Source organism: Seriola aureovittata, chromosome 1 (assembly GCF_021018895.1).
Source record: "Seriola aureovittata isolate HTS-2021-v1 ecotype China chromosome 1, ASM2101889v1, whole genome shotgun sequence".
NCBI lineage: Eukaryota > Metazoa > Chordata > Actinopteri > Carangiformes > Carangidae > Seriola > Seriola aureovittata.
This window is the reverse complement of record NC_079364.1, coordinates 34,172,678-34,196,857: the sequence shown is the minus strand read 5'-3', so window position 1 is coordinate 34,196,857 and position 24,180 is coordinate 34,172,678. Positions and strand designations below refer to the sequence as shown.

Here is a 24,180-nt window from a genome sequence, read left to right as displayed (position 1 = left end):
TAAGATAATGTAATGTGAAAAAGGCACCAGTTAACACGGTCACCAGTTAAACCGAAACACCTGCAGTCAGGGGTACATGGCTGACCGGGAGCAGCCGGAGTACGGAGATGATAGCCGGGGTCTACCTCCCTCGTCATCCCGGGGGGAAAGTGATCAGATGAACGGACCTGCTGCTCTGTGGACCACTTTGGATATTTACTGACATTTGGTCCGACGTTTTCGGAGATGAGAAGAGCCGCCTGTGGGATCCACAGACCGAGAGCAGCTGCTTATAAGCAGCCGGACTATGGACATGATCACCGGCTTGGTGAACATCAGCCATCGTCCCGGGGACCAAACGATCTGATGAACTGCCCTGACATTTACCGCTGGGTAATATAATCCCTTTTGGAAGATAAATGTTGGTTTCACAGATGAAATTAACAACTGCAGCCGCAACATTAGTTTGTCTGAATGTAATGTGAAGCTTCATGTTTTTACTGGACTGAACAACAGCGTTTCCTCTGGGGCTTGCAACATGTTATAAGTATATATAACACAATCTAAATAAATATAAATGTATTTAAATAAACAGATCAGTGTATATTGAATTTCGTTTTATTTTATTAAGTAAGACATAAGTTTGGGGTTTTATTATATCTACATTACAGAATGAATAACATAATTTAGTGCACCCCTCCGATCGTGAGGTTATTTTTTTTATGAGGAAAAAAAGGTGTCAGTGGAGCAGTAAAATCGCCATTAAGGTACACCCAGTATGCCTTGTGATTGCGTGATCAACATGCATTATCGTGATAGGGGATATAATTCAAATCTCTATCGTAGGCCATTTTTTTATCGTTTATATCGTATATCGTTTATATCGCGCATTCCTAGCATGGTATACAGGCACACAGTAAGGTGACATGGACTGCTGAAGCAGAAAAAACATTTGTTGACTTAAAACTCCAACGTTTGGGTTGCCAGATCCAAGCCGACCTTTCACTCAGACTGTTGATGAAAAGGGAGGATGCATGACCTCAGTGCTACTCCAGGACCAGGGAGGCAGACAGAGACCTGTAGCCTATTTTTCAGCTAAACTTGACCCTGTAGCTGCAGGACTGCCTTCATGTCTGAGAGCTATTGCAACTGCAGAAAAAGCTGTGATGGCCTCCAGAGACATTGTGGGTTACTCTGACCTGACTCTGCTTGTTCCACACACTGTTTCATTGATTTTGCTTGAACAGAAAACATCTTATCTTTCAGCAGCAAGATGGCTCCATTATAACACTATTTAGCTTGAAATGCCTCACATCACTGTGAAAAGCAATGTTCTTAACCCTGTAACTCTTCTCTCCACAGAAGGTGATGGAGAAAAACACAACTGTGTTGCTACAATAACTGAGGTTTGTTCTCCCAGACCAGATTTGCAAGACACACTTTTTTAAAATCCAGACTTTGAACTGTTTGTGGATGGATCAGCATCACGCAACCCTGACACAGGAAAGAATCAGTGGTAACTGGACATGACACACTCATTGCCAAATCACTTCCTACTTCACTGTCTGCACAGGCAGTAGAGCTCATAACTCTCACAGAAGTGTGTAAACTAGCAAAGGACAAAACACTGAATATCTACACAGACAGTAGATACGCTTTTGGCATTTTGCACGATTTTGACACAATTTGGAAACAGAAACTTTTTAACATCATCTGGCAACAGCTCACACTTCTAACACTGACCCGGTTTCACAAGGTAACGCCAGAGCAGATGCAGCTGCCAAGGCGGCAGTATGACAAGAATTTACTAACTCTGAATTTTTTCTACATGATGACTGTCATAAACCGGGTCGCACGGCCATGACAAAAAGAGGGAGATTTACACAAAGAAGCCAATTAACAAATGTTTTATTGAAAAAACAGACAATAAATTTAGAAGAAGAACCTAAACTAACAATGGCATGTGTAATCTGTAGGATCAGCAGTGTAAGTGAGTGCATGAGTGAAGAAGTGTGTGAATGCAATGTTGTATGGTGCAGCAACGCAAACAACACAGACCAAATGCCCATCAAACCAAACCATCTGTGGAAAAAGAGTGGTGGGGTTTTCAAAGATGGGGTATGGTACGGCCCCAACGACAAACCATGTCTGCCAAAGTATTTTTTTTCTCACTATGCAAAGTTGACTCATGGGTTGGACCATGTGTCAAAAGGAGGGATGATGGGTGCTGTTTCACAACACTGGTGCACAAAGGGTTTTACTAACTATGCTCATATATTTGTCAATCATGTGCGCCACAAACAACATTGGCAGAGGTATTCAAACATCACAAGCCGCACACCCTCCACCAGAAAAACCATTTGATTACTTACAGATGGATTTCACTGAACTAACACCAAGCGAGTTTTAGTCCATTTGAAATCCTATTTGGACAACCAGCCAACACAGGCACTGGACCTGTTAAAAGACAATTACCTTCCACAGTCCACTGTGAAGATGAAATGCTTTGTGTCTGTGCAAATTTATCTTCTGTTCTATCCAACATTAACAACCAGGTGAAAAACGCACTACCAATTCCAGCCACAGGACCTCTTCATGACCTGAAGCATGGTGATTGGGTAGTGGTGACGGACCTGAGAAGAAAGACTTGGCGCTCTACACGGTGGACAGGCCCATTCCAGGTGTTGCTGACCACACAGACAGCAGTAAAGGTCGCTGAAAGAGTCACCTGGATCCATGCCAGCCACTGCAAAAGAGTCCCACCTCCACCAGAGACACCTACAACAGAGTAAGTCACCACAGCACGATTGAGGACTCTGTGAGAGCCTAGGTGGATCGCTGCTCTCAGGTGACCAACACAGCACAATAAAACACACTCACAGACCAGGAAGAGAAGTAGAAACGTATTGGCATTCTGTCCAACAAGAGCGTGTCAAGCTCCAACTAAGTGATGTGCTGAGTGAACCTCAGTGTCACCATCGTGGGATCAGTGATGGAACCCGAACAACAACCATGGCACCCATTCAGACGCCCTGGATGGTGTGGCCTGCGTGGTTCAATGTGTTTTCTTTTGGTAATCTCATTATTGATTGTGATCTTCTTTTTAGACACACATCATGCACAAACAAACACAAATGCAACAACCAGCTAATGTTACCATATTGTAATTTAAGCGCAACCAACAGTCCGTGCTTGAGAATCCCTTTAATCAGCCCTCCGTCCTGAAGGAAAATGCGTGGTTACTGTATGCTAACTACACTGCGCAACATACCAACCGCTCCTGTTGATTCTGCATGTCAGGCTGACCTGACCTAATGGTAATGCCAGTTCCACACACATCAGAAACTTGTGCCGCCGATCCACTGTATAATGTGAATGATTATCATATGTGCAAATTCATTTGTGACCTCTATTTTACCAACCAAAACCTTTCTGCCAAAATCTATGACTTGTGTTCACATTTCATCCCTACATCAAATTTTATCCACCCACATCATTTGTCGTCCCCTCCTCAAAGTTTTCACTTATCTCCGGACTTTACTGACTGCCACGTGGTGTTCCTAACGAATATAAAGTACGTGACCATATTGCTGGGGGTTTTACTGCAGCACTCCCATTTTTCAGTCTAATAGTTGAATCGTCCAAAAACACTGAATGGATAAATGACATCTATTACAACCAACAACGCTATGTAAACTCCACACGCGACGCCCTTACATCATTGAGTGTGCTACATGCTACCAGCCTAATGGCTTTGCAAAATCGCATGGCCCTGGATATGCTGTTGGCTGAACAAGGTGGCGTTTGTACGATGTTTGGCAGCTCCTGCTGCACATACATTCCAAGTAACACTGCTCCGGATGGCTCTTTCACACATGCTTTGACCAAGCTTGAAACCTTAGCTGTTGAATTGAAGGAGAATGCAGGAGTCGACAATGAGGCAATGTCATGGGTTAAAAGGATGTTTGGCAAGTGGAAAGGAATGCTCATCTCCATGTTCACGACACTTGATGTGGTCCTGGCTGTGTTTGTATTTTGTGGTTGTTGTCTAGTCCCAATTGTCAGGAGTTTGATTGTCTGTACATTTGACAAGTCAGTTTCCCATCAGATTTTCATCATTTTATATAGGCTTACATCCACAAAAACAGCGTCTTGCTTTTTTCCTCAGTAATATTCTTATGAAGTAATGTTTTACACTCCCCTCCAAAAGTATTGGAACAGTGAAGCTAATTCCTTTATTTTTGCTGTAGACTGAAAACATTTGGGTTTGACAGCAAAAGATGAATATGAGACAAGAGATCAACATTTCAACTTTTATTTCCAGGTATTTACATCTGGATTTGATACACAACTTAGAAGATAGCACCTTTTATTTTGAACACACCCATTTTTCATGTGAGCAAAAGTATTGGAACATGTGACTGACAGGTGTGTATTGTTGCCCAGGTGTGTCCTATTACATTGCTTATTCAAACAATAAATAGCACTGAATGTCTACGCTCAGTTTCAGATTTGGATTTTATAGTTTTTATATATAGCATTTATAGTTAGAGGTGTAACTAACATGAAAACCAGAGAGCTGTCTATGGGTGAAAAAAAAGCAATTGTGAAGCTGAGAGAGGATGGAAAATCAATTAGAGCCATTGCACAAACATTGGCCATAGCCAGTACAACCATTTTGAATGTCCTGAAGAAGAAAGAAACCACTGGTGTACTAAGTAACAGACATCGAATGGGTAGACCGAGGAAAACAGCAGCAGTTGATGACACAAACAGTGATGGAAAGGCTAAAGTTTGGAGAAAGAAAGGATTTGCTCATGATCCCAAACATACAAGCTCATCTGTGAAACACGGTGGAGGTAATGTCATGGCTTGGGCTTGCATGGCTTCTTCTGGAACGGGCTCATTAATCTTCAATGATGATGCAACACATGATGGCAGCAGCAAAATGATCTGCCAATTTAAAGAAAGATGCAACCAAACTGATTGGGAGATCATTCATCATGCAGCAAGATAATGACCCAAAACGCACTGCAAAAACAACAAAGGAGTTCATCAGGGGCAAGAAGTGGAAGGTTTTAGACTGGCCAAGTCAATCTCCAGACTTAAACCCTATAGAGCCTTTTACCTGCTAAAGAAGAGACTGAAGGGAGTAACCCCCCAAAATAAACATCAACTGAAAGAGGCTGCGGTGAAAGCCTGGAAAAGCATCACAACAGAAGAATGCAAAAGTTTGGTGATGTCAATGGGTCACAGGCTTGATGCAGTTATTGCAAGCAAAGGATTTGCAAATAAATATTAAGTCTTATACACTTTAATCTATTTTAAGTCTTAAATCTGATCCAATACTTTTGCTCACCTAAAAATTTGGTGTTCCATTACAAATAATGCTATCTTCTAAGTTGTGTATCAGATCCGGATGTAAATACCTGGGAATAAAAGCTGAAATGTTGATCTCTTGTCTCATATTCATCTTTTGATGTGTCAAACCCAAATGTTTTCAGTCTACAGCAAAAATAAAGGAATTGGCCTCACTGTTCCAATACTTTTGGAGGGGAGTGTAAATCATAATTGAGGTACCATTAGATGTTTTTTTTTTTTTTATCACTGTTATACTTTTTCATTATGTAGGATGTTCCCTTATTATGCAAATATACCATAAATCTCAGACTATAAGCCGCTACTTCTTTCACACGCTTTGAACCCTGTGTCCTATACAACAATGCGGCTAAATTATAGATTTTTACTGACCAAAGGCCTCCAGGGGGCGCTCTAATGGCCTCCGGGGGGCACTCTAGCGGGAAGCGCAAAAGTGAGACAGACATGTGGGGAAAGATTATGCACCGAAGAAGACACGGTAGTTTTCATTTTGATTTTGAACTGTCATGGAAAACACACAAAGAAATGCATATGATGCGGCTTTTAAGTTAAAGGCAATCGATCTGGCCATCAAAGAGGGAAATAGAGCTACTGCACGTAAGCTTGATATCAATGAATCGATGGTGAGACGTTGGAGGCGGCAGCGGGAAGAACTGAGTCAATGTAAAAAGACAGCAAAAGCTTTCAGAGGACATAAAAGCAGATGGCCCGAACTGGAAAACATTCTTGAACACTGCGTGAACACACAGAGAGCAGACGGTCGAGGTGTTTCCACCATGCAGATCCAGCTGTAAGCAAAAGCAATCGCGACCCAAAAAAATATTGAAGATTTCAGAGGTGGACCATCGTGGTGTCTCAAGTTTATGAGACGAAAAGGCCTGTCCGTCAGGGTACGGACGACTCTGTGTCAGCAACTATGTCCCGACTACGAGGAAAAACTTAAAAACTTCCGCAACTTCACTCAAACAAAGATCGCTGAGAATTCCATTGGACCAGACGACATCATAAACATGGATGAAGGACGTTTGACTTGCCTCTCACTAGGACAGTTTACAAGAAAGGTGAATCATACGTCACGCTGAAAACAACTGGCCATGAGAGAACGCATTTCACTTGTGTTCTGAGCTGTACAGCATACGGACAAAAGCTTCCACACATGGTGATTTTTAAGCGGATGACTTTGCCAAAAGAAAAACTCGGAAAAACTCGGAAAAAAACGGAATCGTGGTGAAAGTTAACACGAAAGGGTGGATGGTAGAAAGCCTAATGAAGGAATGGCTGACGGAGTGCTATGGCAAGCGATCGGGAGGATTTTTTCACAGAAAAAAAGCATTGCTCGTTATGGACAGCATGAGGGCCCATATAGCAGATTCTGTGAAAGCAGCCATCAAGAGAACAAACTCAATTCCAGCTGTGATTCCTGGGGGCACAACAAAATATGTGCAGCCACTGGACATCAGCGTGAATCGTGCATTTAAAATGGCACTCTGAGTTGAGTGGGAGGCTTGGATGACCAGCGGCGAGAAATCCTTCACCAAGACTGGCCGCATGTGAAGAGCAACTTTTGCTGAAGTCTGCCAGTGGGTCCTGACAGCGTGGAATAGTGTGAAAAAATCCACCATCACCAACGGGTTTCGAAAGGCTGGACTGCTGCGTGATGAAGAGGACAGCACAAGCTCAAGGGTGAATGTGCCTCAAGACGAAAGTGACATTGAGAGCGACAACGAAAGAGAGACTTAGAAAGTGTGTGAGGAAGTCCTTCTGAGGCTGTTCAATTCAGACTCTGAAGAAGAAGACTTCAATGGCTTCAGTGCGCAAGAGGAAGATGAACACAGCGACCAATGACTTTTCTGGTAGGCTAAAGTATAACCAGTTATGTTACTGTCGTGTTGGTGCAGTGTTTTATTTTCTAACCAGGCATGTTACTGTCGTGTTGGTGCAGTGTTTTATTTTCAAACCAGGCATGTTACTGTCATGTTGGTGCTGTGTTGATGCCGTGTTGGTGCCGTACAGGCAGTTTGAAAAAAAGCACGTCTTGAATTAAATCTTTAAAAAAAAATCAAGTATGATCAAAAGGGAGGAAATGTAATAGAAAAATCATATTCTGCATTTTGTATAACCCGGTTTGAACTTTGTGTGACGCGGCTTTGTATATTCCAGAATGTGAATCTGTTCCCACATGTATGCTCCTTATCTGGTACTGTCCGGTACAAACTAGGGAGTAGTTTATCTTTGAACACACACCTGCTTCTTCCGGCAGTTAGACAGTCAGGATGGCACCCAGAATTGTTAACACACACACATCCTGACCATGCCTCCTTCTTTCTTTATTTCTATAAAGTTCATGTAAACTCTTTGTTTGATATCAGTCAGCAATTGCACTCTGTGTGACTGTACACTTTGCAAATCTCTTATTAAAATATACAAAGGCAACTTGATCATTTTGTCAACTGTTCATTTTCAGATTTTCATCACAGGAGTCAGTTAGAATGACAAACTGAAATTAACTGCTGAATGTTTCCGAATATAACTGTGTGTCTATCTGCCTGCCTGTCTGTGTGTCTACCTGTCTGCTTGTCTCTCTCTGTGTGCCTCTCTTCTTATCTACCTGTCTGTATGCCTCTGCTTTTCTACCTGTCTGTATTTGTGTTTTCGTATCAGTTAGCATGAAAAAATGAAATTAACTGCCAAATATTTCCTGATTAAAAGAGGACTGAAACATATTTCACAAGGGTGCAGCTCAAATTCTGTGAGTCTCTGTGCTTTGTTAGTCACATTGTCTGAAGACAACAAGTTTGTCTAGGTGTTGGGAAATAATGATGTGCATAGAGTGAAATTTGTGGGATGAGTTTAAGAGGATTCCTGTTTAAAGATTAAATGAGATACTTTTAGCTAGAGACTAGCTAAAAGTATCGCGGAGTAGTTGAGTTTCAAAGAGGAGAAAGGTTTCAGGGATTTGAACATTCTCTCCATTGACTTCCATTGTAAAAAGGTCCAACAAAAAGATTAATATTTCAGAAATTATTAGACATATCGCTGAGAAAAGTACTTCCCAGAATGTCCTGATCAACACACATGCTTTGGCGTTTGAATGGAGTTTCTACAACAAACATATGGGACTGGTAGCGGGCCAAAAAATGGGTCGGAAGTAAAATAATAATAAAGAGAAACTGACAACAACACAGAGTGGGATTACTTCTGTCAGCAATCCCACCAACTAGCTGAATTTAAGTTACACAGATTTTTATTACCTGTTTATATTTACGCTGACCACCAGCATACTACACCTGCACCACCCAGGTACAACTTCAGGGTCGAACTGGCCACCAGGGAAAAATCCTGGTGGATACTCGTCCTTTTGCACCAGTCTCTCTACCGGCCCTGCCTGTCATTCGGGTTGCACATGACAGTATGTAGCATCTGTGGTCCAGGGGCCGGTTTCACAGAGACATGTCAGACTGGTCTGTAGTGTTAGGCTCATAGATCAGTCTAATGTTAGTCAGACTGTTTCACAAAGCTAAAGACTCATTTTAAGACAAAAACATTAGACACCTTACCCCCGGACTAACTCAGGCCTAAGACCAGTGTTACCATGTTAACAATCAATGTGGCCTGCACTGACCAGTAGCACCCAACAACTTAAAACAGGAAAACATGGCTAATACTTTGTGGTTTGCTAACATTGTTATGGAGAGAGTGATGAGAAGAGAAAGAGTTTTAAGAGACTGCAGCGACTGTAAACGCCCTTGTAACTGCCCTTGTAACTGTTGCAGGCTTTCAAGAGACAAAAATTAATTTACCAAGAATTCATTGTACCACAGTCCCGCTTAAGATAGACAACAACTAAACTGCTCTGGGCAATGGATGAATTTAGACTCAGTCTATCTGAAGCCTGACTATTTTTTATATCTAAGACACAGACAAAGTCTATCTTTGCGAAACCAGTCCCAGGACTGGGTTCAAATTTGACCCCGACCCCAAACACTGTCATCCATCCAATCAGGTTTAAGATCACACTTTTGTGTGTTTAACTAGTACACTGGGACAGGTGGAGGCAGCTTTCAGGCAGCATAGAGAACAAGAGTAGATACTTTGGGTGAGTATGTGCGCACACATTTTTTTTCTAGATAACAAACAACAGAGGCAAAGATATATACAGAAAACAGATTGCATGTGATTAAAGCATCAGTGGAGAGACAACACACACACACACGGACGCACTCACCCCCAGCTTGCGGCTGCGCATGCGTACGTAGCCTTGTTTGACAATGTCGCTGAAGTTGGAGGCCATCTTCGGGGGGGGGGTAACCTGCTGGCCGTTGCTGTGGAGACCATCCAGATGTTTATTTCCTCCCTCCACCAGTCCCTAGTTTTTCCGTCCAGCTTCTTTGTCTTCTCTTTCACTTTCAGTCAAGTCTGTCTGTTTAATATCTGTGAGTAGTGCTTCCTGTTTCTGTCTCACCTCCGTCTCTCCTCTCTGACAGAGCTCCTCACATCTTTCCCTCCCTCCTTCAACTGCTACTTCTCTCTCCTTTTGTTCTCCTCTGCTGGATATATTTCTTTCCTCCTCTGCTTCTCACTCCTCCTAAGTGTGTCCTCCTTTCATTCACTCGTCATCAGATGGGTCTTCCTCATCTCCCTGTTTGGTATCTCTAAGAAACAGACAAAGATAAACAGAGAGGGAGGCTGAAATGGATAAATATATATGCATACATATACACACACACACACACAAGATCTGACAATCGCTCTGAAGATTTCATCCTGATACCTAACAGCAGTTAGGGTACTGATGGCTATGACATGGAGGTCTGTGCGAGATCTATGCCTCCCCAGACCATCACTGACCCACTGCCAATGGCGGACCTGCCAATTGGTTATCTGGCAAATGCCAATCAAGCTGCACGGTGCTGAGCTGTGAGCACAGGTCCCATTACAGGAGGTCGGGCCCTTATGGCACCCTCATGGGGTCTGTTTCTGACAGTTGGTCAGAAACATGCACACCAGTAGCCTGCTGGAGGTCATTTTGCAGGTCTCTGGCAGTGCTCCTCCAGTTCCTCCTCACACAAAACAGCACAGCAGGTACTGGTCCTGCTGCTGGGTTGATGCTCTTCTCCGGCCCTGTCCAGCTCTCCTCATGTAATGGCCAGTCTACTGCTATCTCCTCCATGCTCTTACTGGTCCTGCTGCTGGGTTGATGCTCTTCTCCGGCCCTGTCCAGCTCTCCTCATGTAATGGCCAGTCTACTGCTATCTCCTCCATGCTCTTGAGACTTTGCTGGGAGACACAGCAAACTTTCTTGCCTCCTCATGTATGGACGTGCCATCCTAGAGGAGCTGCACTACATGTGCAACCTGATTGGGCTGCACGTACCGCCTGATGCTACCAGTAGTGACAAGGACACTAGCAAAACACAAAACCAGAGAAGAATCAGTCAGGAAGGATAAGGACCACATGCACGTCTTCCTACATACAATACATGGATAGCTTTTGAAGGGAATTTTGGGGGAATATAACCCTTGATTAATGTAAATTGAGGGTTGTGTGCTGTACAGAAAGTAAAAGGCAAATTTGTAATTTGTGATATTGAGCTATATTAAATCGACCTGACCACATCCATGAAAAGTAATGACAGAAAAATCACAGCTTCTTATAAGTTGGTAGAAATAACTACACGCAACATCTTTAGTCATGTTTGTGTCACCTGATGAATCTCAGTCCAGTGTTCCCTCTCTTTCAGCTCTGTTTGGTCTCCACCAGTTCCTGGGGGAAACATCTAAATGCTCCACTATGTTCACCAGCTACTCTCTGACTGTGTCTGAGAGAGAGTCTGTTTTTTTTATTGACTGCTGTCTAGAGCTGCTGTTAAAAAATTAAGTTCACAACACAGCAGTGACAACCGAGTTTTTGGGACCTAAAAACCAAAACAATGAGCTCAAAGATGCTAAAACAGTCAGTGGAGTTTAGAGGAAATTTGGAGTAGGTGATAATTCTCCATGAATGACTCCTTTCACAGGGTTTTCTCTAAGTTTTGTGCCAAACAGCCGGACATTAAAGCATTTACAGCCGCCTACTCTTTCCCCTCTGACGTCCTATGTCTTTTGGAGAAACTCAGACTTTAAACATGAAACTGCATTATTGTGTTTTTACCGTTTTAATCAGGTCCAATTGTCTTTGAGAGAAAATCTCTGTGGATCAGTTTTTTAAAAATACAACATATTTTCCCCTAACTCTGCATCTAGTTCGCAGAATCTCTCTGCCCCTGCTCTGTTTGTGTGTCAGCACTGCACATACACATACACACACGTGCACGCAGGGCGTCACAGCAGAGCGGTGATGTGAAACAAATAACCTGAATATTACCAGAGTTGATGTGAACTACACTTGTAGTTACTGTAAGTTAGTGCAATAAAACCAAGTAAAAAGCCAAAACTTTATCAATACACCTGTTCCCCTGCATAAATGTCAACATGTAGAACACGATATTTTAATCTGCCTGTCTGTCCACAGTCACAAACACAGCACATTAGCTCAGCAGTTAACAGCTCATTGTTACAAACAAGCTAAAAAGAAACCTGTCTGTATGTCGTATTACTCTTTAGCTTAGTTTGCCACAAGTGTAAAATGTGGCAAAAACTTGTATAGCGCTGCTGACTTAGACAAGCAGCCCCCTCCCTCTAGCAGCAGCAAGAGCATGCAGCTATCATCGGCAGCACAGGAGGAGGACATAGAGAGGAGAGGAGCAAGGAGCTCCTTGACTTGCCAGTGTAATTTCCACAAGTTTCCACATCACACACTGTCGAAACTGACTCACTTATTCACTGACTCCAAACTGGTAGTGATGTCAAAAAATCATGCAGGTATGTCCAGGTGTTAAACTGAGATTTAAGGTGAGCTCAGAATATTTCTATTTTGTTTGACCGGACAAAGATCACTTGTAGATTCATCGTGTCTCTTTTAATTCTGCCTGTTGTTAACCAGCTATCCATTTTGATGCTCCAGTTTTTGCCATAGCAAACAGGTATGAAATATGGTCCGGGGGCAACAAAAAAAACTATGAAAGGAGGTTTAAACATTAAAGTTCATAAAGATAATTTCATTTTAAATCATTTAAAAACATTATTTACATTTTTACTTTTATTTTTTTTATAATTACATCTTTTTATCAAAATGGTACTGTTTTGCCAGTGATTTGTTTGCCCAATTGCAATACCTTTCGCTGCCCAGTGGGCCTATACCCACAAGTAGAGAACCACTGGGTTATACTAATTATTAATGTTTTATCAACATCCAACGCTGCAGTCCCGGCAGACAGTAGCTGTAATGGGTGAGGTTTGGACCCAAAAGCAGCACCGACTAGGACCGATGATTGGTAATGACTTTTATTGTTATTAGATGCAGGTAAATAAACACAGTTCAATTCAAAAGGGGAATGGCAGTCTTTGAGGGGCTTGGGGAAAATCCGAGGGCCCAGAATAAAGCTGTGGATGAGGCAGCCGTACCTGGCAGAGGGTAGGTCGGAACCAGGCAGAGGACCGAAAAACCAGCAGGTGAGTAACCCAGGAACACTCACGATGGTCGAGATGAGGACTCTGTCCCAGCGATGATCAATGGGGAAACGAGGAGAACTCACACGCTGCAGCAGTGGAGGTGGAGGACTCAGAGCAGCCCCGAGAACAGGCAGACGAAGACCAGGAAGAGGCAAGGCAGAATCGTGGTCAAAAACAGAAGGGCTGAAGTAATTACCAGGGCAGAGACGAGGCGGGTAGGTCGGGAGCAGGCAGGGTCGGAACCGGGAGATCAGATGAAGAGTAAACGCTGGAAAGTCTTTCATGGGAACAAAGAACAATCTGGCAGTGAGTGTGGAGGAGAGTGGAGCTTTTAACCAGGCTTGATTGCTGAAGAGCTGCAGCTGAGTGAACAGGTGAATGAAGTGACTGACGAAGTGGGTGTGGCTGGCAGATGGGGTGAGCAAGGGAGTGATGAGTGGAAAACAACTGAAGGCAGGTATGTATGGAGAACAAACCATGACAGAACCCCCCCCTCAAGGGACGGCTCCTGACGTCCCAAAAACGCACCAAGCCGGGTGGGAGGAGGGGGCCAGGAGGAGGGACTAAAACTCCTCGGAGCCAGACCAGTCCATCACAGCAGCCGGGTGGGCGGAGGGGGTCTGGAGGAGGGCACCCTCGTTATCCGAGGATGAGTCCTCCTCGGAGGAAGAGACCCCCTCCCCCTCCAAGTCAACAGGCATGGGAGGGACGGATGGCCCCCGATGTGTAGCCCCAGCGGAGGAGGTCGACCTGGAGGGTTGTTCAGGGTGTTGCCGATGAAAATCGGTGATGAGGCGAGGGTCAAGAATGTGACCAGCAGGGACCCACGACCTCTCCTCTGGACCATAGCCATCCCAGTCGACCAGGTATTGAAGCCCACGACCACGACGGCGGGAGCGCAGCAGGCGACGAACAGCGTAGGCCGGACCCCCATCGATAAGGCGAGGAGGCGGTGGAGGAGGAGTGGGGGGCACCAGCGGGCTCTCCAAAACAGGCTTGACGCGAGAGACATGGAAGGTGGGGTGGATGCGCATGGACCGGGGGAGCTGAAGCCTCACTGCCGCCGGGTTGATGACCTTCAGTATGGGAAAAGGACCGATGAATCTGGGAGCCAACTTCCTGGATTCCACCCGGAGAGGGAGGTCCCGGGTGGAGAGCCAAACCTTTTGGCCCACTTGGTAAGTCGGAGCTTGAGTGCGACGCCGGTTGGCCGATGAGGAGTAGCGATCAGAGGCTCGGAGAAGGGCTGCTCGAGCTTGGATCCAGGTGCGGCGACAACGACGGATGAAGGCCTGGACAGAGGGGTAGGTGGCCTCTCCCTCAAGGGCCGGGAAGAGTGGAGGTTGATACCCGTAACAGCATTGAAAGGGGGAGAGGCCAGTGGCCGAGCTGGTGAGGGAGTTGTGGGCGTATTCGACCCACAGGAGCTGCTGGGACCAAGAGGAGGGGTTCCGTGACACCATACAACGTAGTGTTGTCTCCATCTCTTGGTTCATGCGTTCTGCTTGGCCATTGGATTGGGGGTGGAAACCGGAGGACAAACTAACGGAGGCCCCAAGCTGAGCGCAGAACTCCCGCCAGAAGATGGAGGTGAACTGCGGGCCTCGGTCTGAGACCACATCAGTGGGAAGGCCATGGAGGCGGAAGATATGGAGCAGGACCAGCTGAGCAGTCTCTTTGGCAGAGGGGATCTTGGAGAGAGGAATGAAGTGTGCCATCTTGCTAAACCGGTCAACCACTGTGAGAATGACTGTGTTCCCACCAGAAGAGGGAAGACCAGTGACGAAGTCCAAGGAGATGTGGGACCATGGGCGCCGAGGCAACGGAAGGGGATGCAAAAACCCAGCAGGGGACTGATGAGAAGGCTTGTGTTGACTGCAGACAGGACAGGCATTGATGTACTCACGAGTGTCCTCCTCCAGTGTGGCCCACCAGAAGCGCTGCTTTAATACATCACAAGTCCTCCGTATTCCAGGATGACAGGTAAGTCTGGAGGAGTGAGCCCACTGGAGTACGTCAGACCTCAGAGCCGAAGGAACAAAGAGACGGTTTGGGGGACAGGCGCTAGGACCTGGTTGATTCTCCATAGCAGCTTTCACCCTCTCCTCCACCTCCCAGGTCAGGGAAGCAATAACACAGGGATACGGGAGGATGGAGTCGGCCTCTTCCCTTGCCTCCCCCTCCCCCTTGAATTGTCGCGACAAGGCATCTGGCTTGATGTTGCGGGATCCAGGTCGATAGGAGAGGGAGAAGTTGAATCGTGTGAAGAAGAGGGACCAGCGGGCTTGGCGGGAGTTCAGTCTCTTGGCAGTCCGGATGTATTCTAGGTTCTTATGATCAGTCCAAACCAGGAATGGCAGTCTGGTCCCCTCCAGCCAATGGCGCCACACCTCTAGGGCCAGCTTGACGGCTAACAGCTCCCGGTTGCCGATGTCATAGTTCCTCTCAGCAGGGGACAGTCGACGAGAGAAGAAGGCACAGGGATGGAGCTTTTGATCTGACGCAGCCCGCTGAGACAGGACGGCTCCCACGCCAACATCGGAGGCATCAACCTCCACAACGAACTGGCAGTCTGGGTCGGGAACCTGAAGGATGGGCGCTGATGTAAAACACGCCTTGAGAGTCTGGAAGGCCTCATCAGCCGCAGAGGTCCAGTGGAAAGGCACCTTGGTGGATGTGAGAGCTGTGATGGGGGCGGCGACAGTGCTGTAGTTGCGGATGAATCGGCGGTAAAAGTTGGCGAACCCCAGGAAACGTTGCAGGTGCTTGCGGGAGTCAGGGATGGGCCAGGACGTGACTGCTGAGACCTTGGACGGGTCCATCTGCAGACTACCTGGAGCCACAATGTAGCCCAAGAAGGAGACAGAAGAGGCATGAAACTCACACTTCTCGGCTTTGACGAAGAGAGAGTTCTCGAGGCATGACGCTGGAACAGGCTGAGTGCTGGGGAACGCTGGCGTGTCTCAGACAGATCTGGTGGCAGGAAGGGCTCCACCCCAGGATGGTCCCTGCAGCCCAGTCAATGTGGGGGTTATGACGGAGGAGCCAGGGATACCCCAGAATCAGAGGGATGCAAGGGGATGGTAGGACATGAAATTGGACAGTCTCATGGTGGTTACCTGAAAGTAACATGGGTACCGGGATGGTCTGATGAGAGACAGTTCCCAGGAGGTGTCCATCGAGGGCCCTGGCAGGGATCGGATGAGGCAGGGGAATGCGGTCTATCCCCAACTGCAGTGCTAGATCCTCATCAATGATGTTGGCGTCGGCCCCGGAGTCGATGAATGTAGCTAAGGCATGGGAACCGTCCGGGAGGAGGAGCCTGGCGTGAAACACAGGTCTTTGATTGGGGAAGGCTTTCGGTGAAGCTTGGCTCAACAGTATATCCCCGCCTACTGATGAGCCCTGGCTTTTGCTGGACAGCGAGAGACGAAATGGCCGGCCTGACCACAGTATAAACACAGATTGGCCTGACGACGTCGCTCCTTCTCCTTTGGGGAGAGACTGGTGCGACCCAGTTGCATTGGCTCGGACGCCTCTGCCGGGGGGCCGGAAAAGGAGGCGGCACCAGGATCTGAGGCGGTCTCCCGAAGTCGTGAGGGAGGGTTCCCACTGGCTGTTCCCCGTCTCCTCTCACGGCGTCGGGCCTGAATACGGAGGTCCACTCGGATGGCCAGCTCGATCATCCCGTCCAGAGTTGATGGGAGGTCGTGAGACACCAATTCATCCTTGATGTAGTCGGCCAGACTGTGGAGGAAGAAGTCACGGAGGGCCGACTCATTCCAGCTGCTCTGGCGGGCTCGAGTGCGGAAGTCAATCGAGAAGTCAGCCACCGTCTGATTCCCCTGTCGAAGACTCAGCAGGTCACGAGCTGCGTCCGACCCAGAAACTCCCATTCCAAAAACCTTGCGGAGCTCCTCTGAGAATGCCTGGAAGGAGGCGCAAGCAGGAGTCTGCTTCTCCCACTCCGCAGTTCCCCAGAGACGGGCGCGGCCCGTGAGGTGGTTGATGGTGAAGGCCACCCGGGCTGCCTCAGTGGAAAACGTGAGGGGCTGGAGTGCAAACAAAATGGAACAGTTCGTGATGAACGGGTTGCAGCCGTCAGGATCCCCAGCGTAACGCTCGGGTGCGCCGACCCGAGGTTCGGTGATGGCTCCAGAAGGAGTCGGCGGTGGTGGTGGTGGTGTTGGGGGTTCAGGAGACCTCGACGTAGCAACTGCCTGAGCAAGGGTGGATGACAGCTGCTGGATCTGGGTGAGGGCGGCCGCCATCATACTTTCATGCCGCTGGAGAACGTCCTCTATTCTCTCAAAGCGGTTCTGTGGAGACGGGGGGCGCGCTGGGTCCATGACGGGCCAGATTGTACTGTAATGGGTGAGGTTTGGACCCAAAAGCAGCACCGACTAGGACCGATGATTGGTAATGACTTTTATTGTTATTAGATGCAGGTAAATAAACACAGTTCAATTCAAAAGGGGAATGGCAGTCTTTGAGGGGCTTGGGGAAAATCCGAGGGCCCAGAATAAAGCTGTGGATGAGGCAGCCGTACCTGGCAGAGGGTAGGTCGGAACCAGGCAGAGGACCGAAAAACCAGCAGGTGAGTAACCCAGGAACACTCACGATGGTCGAGATGAGGACTCTGTCCCAGCGATGATCAATGGGGAAACGAGGAGAACTCACACGCTGCAGCAGTGGAGGTGGAGGACTCAGAGCAGCCCCGAGAACAGGCAGACGAAGACCAGGAAGAGGCAAGGCAGAATCGTGGTCAAAAACAGAAGGGCTGAAGTAATTACCAGGGCAGAGACGAGGCGGGTAGGTCGGGAGCAGGCAGGGTCGGAACCGGGAGATCAGATGAAGAGTAAACGCTGGAAAGTCTTTCATGGGAACAAAGAACAATCTGGCAGTGAGTGTGGAGGAGAGTGGAGCTTTTAACCAGGCTTGATTGCTGAAGAGCTGCAGCTGAGTGAACAGGTGAATGAAGTGACTGACGAAGTGGGTGTGGCTGGCAGATGGGGTGAGCAAGGGAGTGATGAGTGGAAAACAACTGAAGGCAGGTATGTATGGAGAACAAACCATGACAGTAGCCCCCCCTTATTGCTATAATGTCCGGATGTATGGCATTTATGTATGTATGAATATTGCATTTAATTAGCCTCAAAACTTGTGCACATGAAAACCATGAGTGTACTTTTGACAAAAGTGCATTGAACTGCTCAGTGAGTGTAAAACCATCCTCACAAGGGAGCATATCAACTCCTTGTGGACAACTGCGGCAGCGCGAGCTGTGAGGAGCTCAACACTCGTTAAGCTGACTTTTGAAACTTTGGAGGCGGGGACAGTGGTTGGTGTCTCTGCTCCTTTGATTGGTCTTTCAGCACCAGACACCGCACTGGCCGCACCAGAATGGACAGAATCAATACAGTACAGTGTATACACTGACGTGAGTGTTGTATTCAGGCTGATCAATAATAATGCTGCCCATTAGAATCACTTCCAGGTTAGTCATCCTGAGCAGCATTGATCAATTCTATGATCAATAGATAAATAAATAAATAGAGCGTGTGGTATTTTATTCTATGATTTTCTCCATTATAGGGGAAAAGAACTCTTGCCTTTGAAAAAAGCCTCAGAGAGGAGAGACTACAGACTTTATAATCTGCTTTGATTTTGGATACGATGGTCTCAGCACACATTCTAAATCCAAATAAACACTTAAGTTTTGCTCAGATCTGAAGGAGCTGCAGTCTCAGATTAACTAAAACACAATGTGCAAGTCTGAGGATAGAGCAGAGCAAGAACACAGAGACATAGGGCTGAGGACATAATGGTGTGTCTGACTTTGGGGCTGGAGTAAAGCATGTGCACAAACACACAGACACAAACACACACACACACACACACACACACACACAAAGACACACAAGGTTGTACGTGCACATCTGCATAAACAGGATGCATGAATGGTCGTATAAGTCATGTCACCCCTTGTATATCAGTTTCATTACCACAAGTGACTCAGTGGTAGTGTCCTCGCCCTCCTGAGGTGTGTGTGTGTGCAGGAGTGTGTGGGGCAGACATTTCCCATAGGGCTCAGTGGTAAATCTCCCTGACAACAGTGGAACAGAGACATTAAATTATAACAAAGGGAGCATTAATAGACACACACACACACACACACACACGCACACACACACACACACACACACACACACACACACACACACACACACACACACACACACACACACACACACACACACAAACACACCACACACACAGAGGGCTGCGTAGGCTTATCATTATGGTGGTGTTGATTTAGCTAAGTGGCTCAGGCACAAAAACGTTTAAACATTAAACCAACACAGAGTCAAACTAAATACAATGTAAACACACAGGCACACAGATGTCTGTGACTAGAACATACACATATACATGTGAAACCTTCCTCATTGAGTCTGATATGATAACACTGTTCAGCTGAACCACCTTCACTAAACACTGTGTTCAGGATGCAGTGAGTTCAAGGTGCGCTTCATGAATTATAAAATGAATCAGTCTTTACCACAATCATTGTGGACATTAGCATGGCTGACATGAATAATTAAGTACAATACTAGACAGAGTAGAAGCCTCTGGTCTGTCTGCTTTACTCTTCATTTTTCATTCAGTACCACCAGGTACGAGTGGCAGAGGATTTAGGGAAATATATAACTGACTCACCGATACACAATATTTATTTGAAGTTACTCTCATCAAAATTTTATTTCTTATATGAACAACAGATCAAATGACAGTGTGTAATGTGAGAGAGGGTCACTCATAGTGATGAACCTGAAGAGAATTAGCACAGACTCTGCAGTTCCTCAAAGATAGCTACCACAGATACTTACTACTACTATTTCTACTACAGACACTACCACAATGGATCCATAACATCATAGGCAGACCAGACATGTTAAAAGTCCATATAGTATAAAGCAGTGGTTCCCAACTGGACTTGTCTCTCACGGCACACTGGTGTCGTTCAGGTGTGCCGGCAGATGGATCGATAGAAACACACAAACACACACACACACAGACGGACACAGACAGGTTGAAAGGTACACAGACAGACAGACAGAGACAGGCACGTAGAAAGACACAATTTTATTAAGGACACATTTGGCTGTTAGTTTCAGTTTGCAAAACCAAATTACATTTAATAATTGGTGGATTACGTTTGGAGCTCATTCTGATTGGTGGACTACCTTTAACCAGTGTTTTCCAGGTGCTACCTTTTTCAAAGAGAAAGACAGGCGGGCACTCAGTGAGACAACATTGTCATCATGGCAACCTCTAAGTGGAGGGAGGGGGCACACATCTGGGTCAAATCACCTGAGTAGAGACTCCTCTGATATCTTTGGTGTTAGTAGACCACTTTACCGACATATTTGTCAAAGTCCAGCTACAGATTGCTCCATACAGACAATGATTTACACACCTCTCAAATGTTTTCACTGGAAATATGTTTCAGTTCAGTTGTAATCATGAAGCATTCAGCAGTTAATTTCAGTTTGTCATTCTAATTGACACACAAACACACATAAATACACACAAGCCGAGAGACACACAGACAGATTGAAAGGTACACAAACAGATACAGACAGACACATACAGACACACGCACACAAACAGATGAAAAAACTCACACAGACACACACACACACACACACACACACACACATAGAGAGCTGTTTATAAGTTAGTAATCATGGAGGGAGGCTGTAATACAACTGCAATACAAAGTCAGGAGCTGATTTCAGGAGAAAACCATAACTGACCCTTTTTTGTAACTGTCCTATTTCAGGATTTTTGGCTCTAGAAACACCAAAACAGCATAGACGTGTTCAGGAGAATCTTGTGGTGCTGACCATGTGATAATTTTGCTGATATTATGTACCGTTTTCTTTTAAATGGCAGGAGTTTGAGAGGTTTGCTGACATCTTTCTCCCATAGATTTGTATAAGCTTTGTGTCTTCAACAGCCAGACTCTCTCTCTTAAACATGCACACACACACAGTGGAGACATAGAAAGGTAGACACACAGACAGGCAGATAGATAGGCAGATAGACAGTTTCATTCAGGAGACATCTGGCTGTTAATTTCAATTTGAAATCTAACTGACTCCACATTATATATAGTCTAACTGGTGGATTACTTTTGGAGATCTTTGTGATTGGTGGATTACCTTTGGAGCTCATTCTAATTACCTTTAACCAGTGTTTTCCAGGTGCTAACTTTTTTCAAAGAGAAAAACAGGTGGGCAGCCAGACAGAGAGCATTGTCAACATGGCAACCTCTCAGTTGAGAGAGGGGGCACACATCTGGGTCAAACTACCTGATTAGAGAATACTCTGATATCTGTGGTGTTTATCAACCGCTTTACTGACATTTATGTAAAAGTCCAGTACAGACTGCCTAAAACACTAAATACAGACAATGATTTACACACCTCTCAACTGTTTTCACTGGAAATATGTTTCAGTCCAGCTTTATCTGGAAGCATTCGGCAGTTAATTTCATTTTGTAATTCTAACTAACACAGAAAAACACATGAACACAGACAAGCAGAGAGGCACACAGACAGAAAAACAGGCAGACAGACACAGACGTAAATAGGTAGACAGACAGACCAAGGCAGATAGACACACACACATTTCTCAAATTCAACTACTTGAGAATACTTTCAGCTACAGACTTTATTCAAACTTTAAACTGTTCACAACACTTCCAGCTTTAAAGAATTTTCCAGTGTTTTTATATCCTCAATTAAAGTTTTTACTATTCAGGATGAAGTTAATCTTTATGTTACTAATATAAATGATTACGTCTTCGCATTTTTAAGGCATTTTATTCCTACTTCCACCTGTTGCGACTCATTAAAGAGATTACGTTTCTTTGTTCCAAAGGAAAAGGAACTCACTTCCCCAAAGTTCCTCACTGTACACACTTGGGTACGACCCTCCCCCAGGGACCTTACTGAACAGTCAGTGTTGGTCAGTGTGTGACAAGTGACACAGCTCCTGCTCTCCCCTCTAGGCTCTTCAAGGGGCAACAAGGCCCCAGCCAAGGTCAGCCCTGCTACTTGAGACAACAGCTCTCTTGCCGGCCTGCTCACAGCAGACTGCAAACATTCTTCTCCTCGACAGCAGTGACCTGCTTCAGATTAACTGAGAGTAAACCAAGTCCTCCTCAGATTCAGCAGCTACAACACAAGGCGAGCCAGCTGATTTTCCAAAGCAACAGGAGTCACATCAGAGTTACCGTGGAACAGCTAACTCTGTGAGGAAAACAAAGGAGATAACAGCAGAAGCAACACAGCCAGACAGGACTTTACTCCACAAGGAGGCCACCCAACTCACTGGACTTAACAACAACACTGGAAAGGACCTCTTTGTTTTGTTCCAAAACAAAACACATTGAATCGAGAAGTCACAACTTCTGATATGAGATTGATCATAGTAATCAATTAAATAATTAATTGTTGTCCTCCCTGAGGACTGGTTCCCCTGTTCAACGAGAGCAAGATCTAAATTGTGGTGTTAACACCACAGAGGAAACATTCATCTTTGCCGCTTGCCGCAGATGTCATGCTAGGTACATTTGCTGCAAATGTGTTATCTAAAGTCTGATGATAAAATCAAACAAAGACTCGACAACATTTCATAAGCGGGGCTGCCCAACTTCTGGCAAATGTGATCTATGTTGATGGTGACTAAAAGAGACGTTTCTCCTCTGCAAATAAATGGAAAGTCATACAACAGGAGAAGAAATTTTCAAGGTACCTGACAACTATTTAAAAAAGAAAAGTCTGACCTGGGATATGTGCGTCATTCTTTGCACAGATGGTTTGGCATGTATGACGGGGACAGTGAGAGGATTTATTGCCAAGGTGAAAACACAAAACCCAAACATTGTGACAAACCGCTGTACTTTGCATCGAGAGGCATTAGTTGCCAAAACCACGAGTCCAGAAACAGCAGACTGTGACGGAACATGGGGTGTCTCCATGAAGTCTGCATGGGCTCATTAGTATTGTGTTCAAGTAAACAAAAGAAAACAAAAAATCTCCATGGTAACTAACTCATCATAATAAAACAGTAAATAACATAACATTGAAACAGGTAAGTTAGTAACAATAAACTAGAAAATTCCTGAAGAGATTTTGAATGTGCCTGCTGCTTGGTGCGTATCCATCACACACGTTTCAATTTCTACAGAGGACGTTACTTTGGGTTTCATTCATGTTGTAAAGAATTATCCTAACTCTGAACTCAGTCATTGCAGGGATTCCTCAAAAAGCTCAACTCTGTTGAGGGCAGGAGCTTCAGAGCTCAGTTTAACATGAGTGTCTATAGGAGCTTTGGACAGTCCTCGCTGCACTTTGGGGGGGTTCCACAAAAACCATAAAAGATATCGGAATGAGACCAAAACTGGGTGATACAGGAAAAAAATCCCTTCAGTTTTGATACAAAAATTGTCAATGAAGATTGGAAATTGTGGGATTTAAAAGAGTTTGTATGATTTTTTTTTGAGGAAAAGTTTCAGGGATGGCAGTTAGAGTACACAGTTAGCTCCGGTTAGAAAGTGGAGCTGCTTAGTTTACAACTACCTAAAGAAAACTATACCATGAAATACAGAATTTGTAAATACTCACGTTCCCTTATTTAACCTCTTAGTGCAAATGAAAAGACACTTCAAAGTATAAATAGTTCAGTATATAAGTAGATGAGCTGAAGACCTGAAAAGTTTAACTTTCTCAAAGTGCTTACAATATAACAATTCAAAAAATTACATCTCAAACAATAACACCAACTATATAATTGTACTAAACTTGTACACAATGAAACATAGTTATTAACCCAAAATGTAATGTGCTGGAGCCAAAAACCAGGATGTGCTTGGACAATACAACAAAAAGTATACCGTCAGCACCATCTTGGGCCACACAGAGAAAAACTGTATATTCCCCATTCATTCACAAAGTCATATAAATGCATCAAATACCCTTACAAAATCGATCTAACATTTAATGCAAATGTAGAGTAATGAGTACCTATAGTTATACAAGTGTTTAAAACATCACCAACCTATTAAACAGGGGAGAGAATGAGACAGGCGACAATGCTTCTGGTCAGTGCAGCTTGGCTCAGCAGAATGAGGAAGTAAACAAGAGTCCATGCAAAGAGAGTCCCAGACAGAAGCAAAGAGCCACATTGCCTCCTACTGGCA

At 45.3% G+C, this 24,180-nt stretch overlaps 1 protein-coding gene across 2 annotated transcripts in view; it reads right to left on the bottom strand.

The window, feature by feature from the left end:
• The window catches only part of dok4 (docking protein 4), a 114,222-nt gene that overhangs the window by 73,282 nt on the left and 16,760 nt on the right, over positions 1-24,180 (bottom strand). For both annotated transcript variants that reach the window (XM_056382563.1, XM_056382554.1), the window contains exon 2: positions 9,584-10,010. In XM_056382563.1, coding sequence (XP_056238538.1) covers positions 9,584-9,649 — 66 coding nt within the window. In that variant the 5' untranslated portion in view covers positions 9,650-10,010. The remainder of the gene's footprint in view (positions 1-9,583; positions 10,011-24,180) is intronic.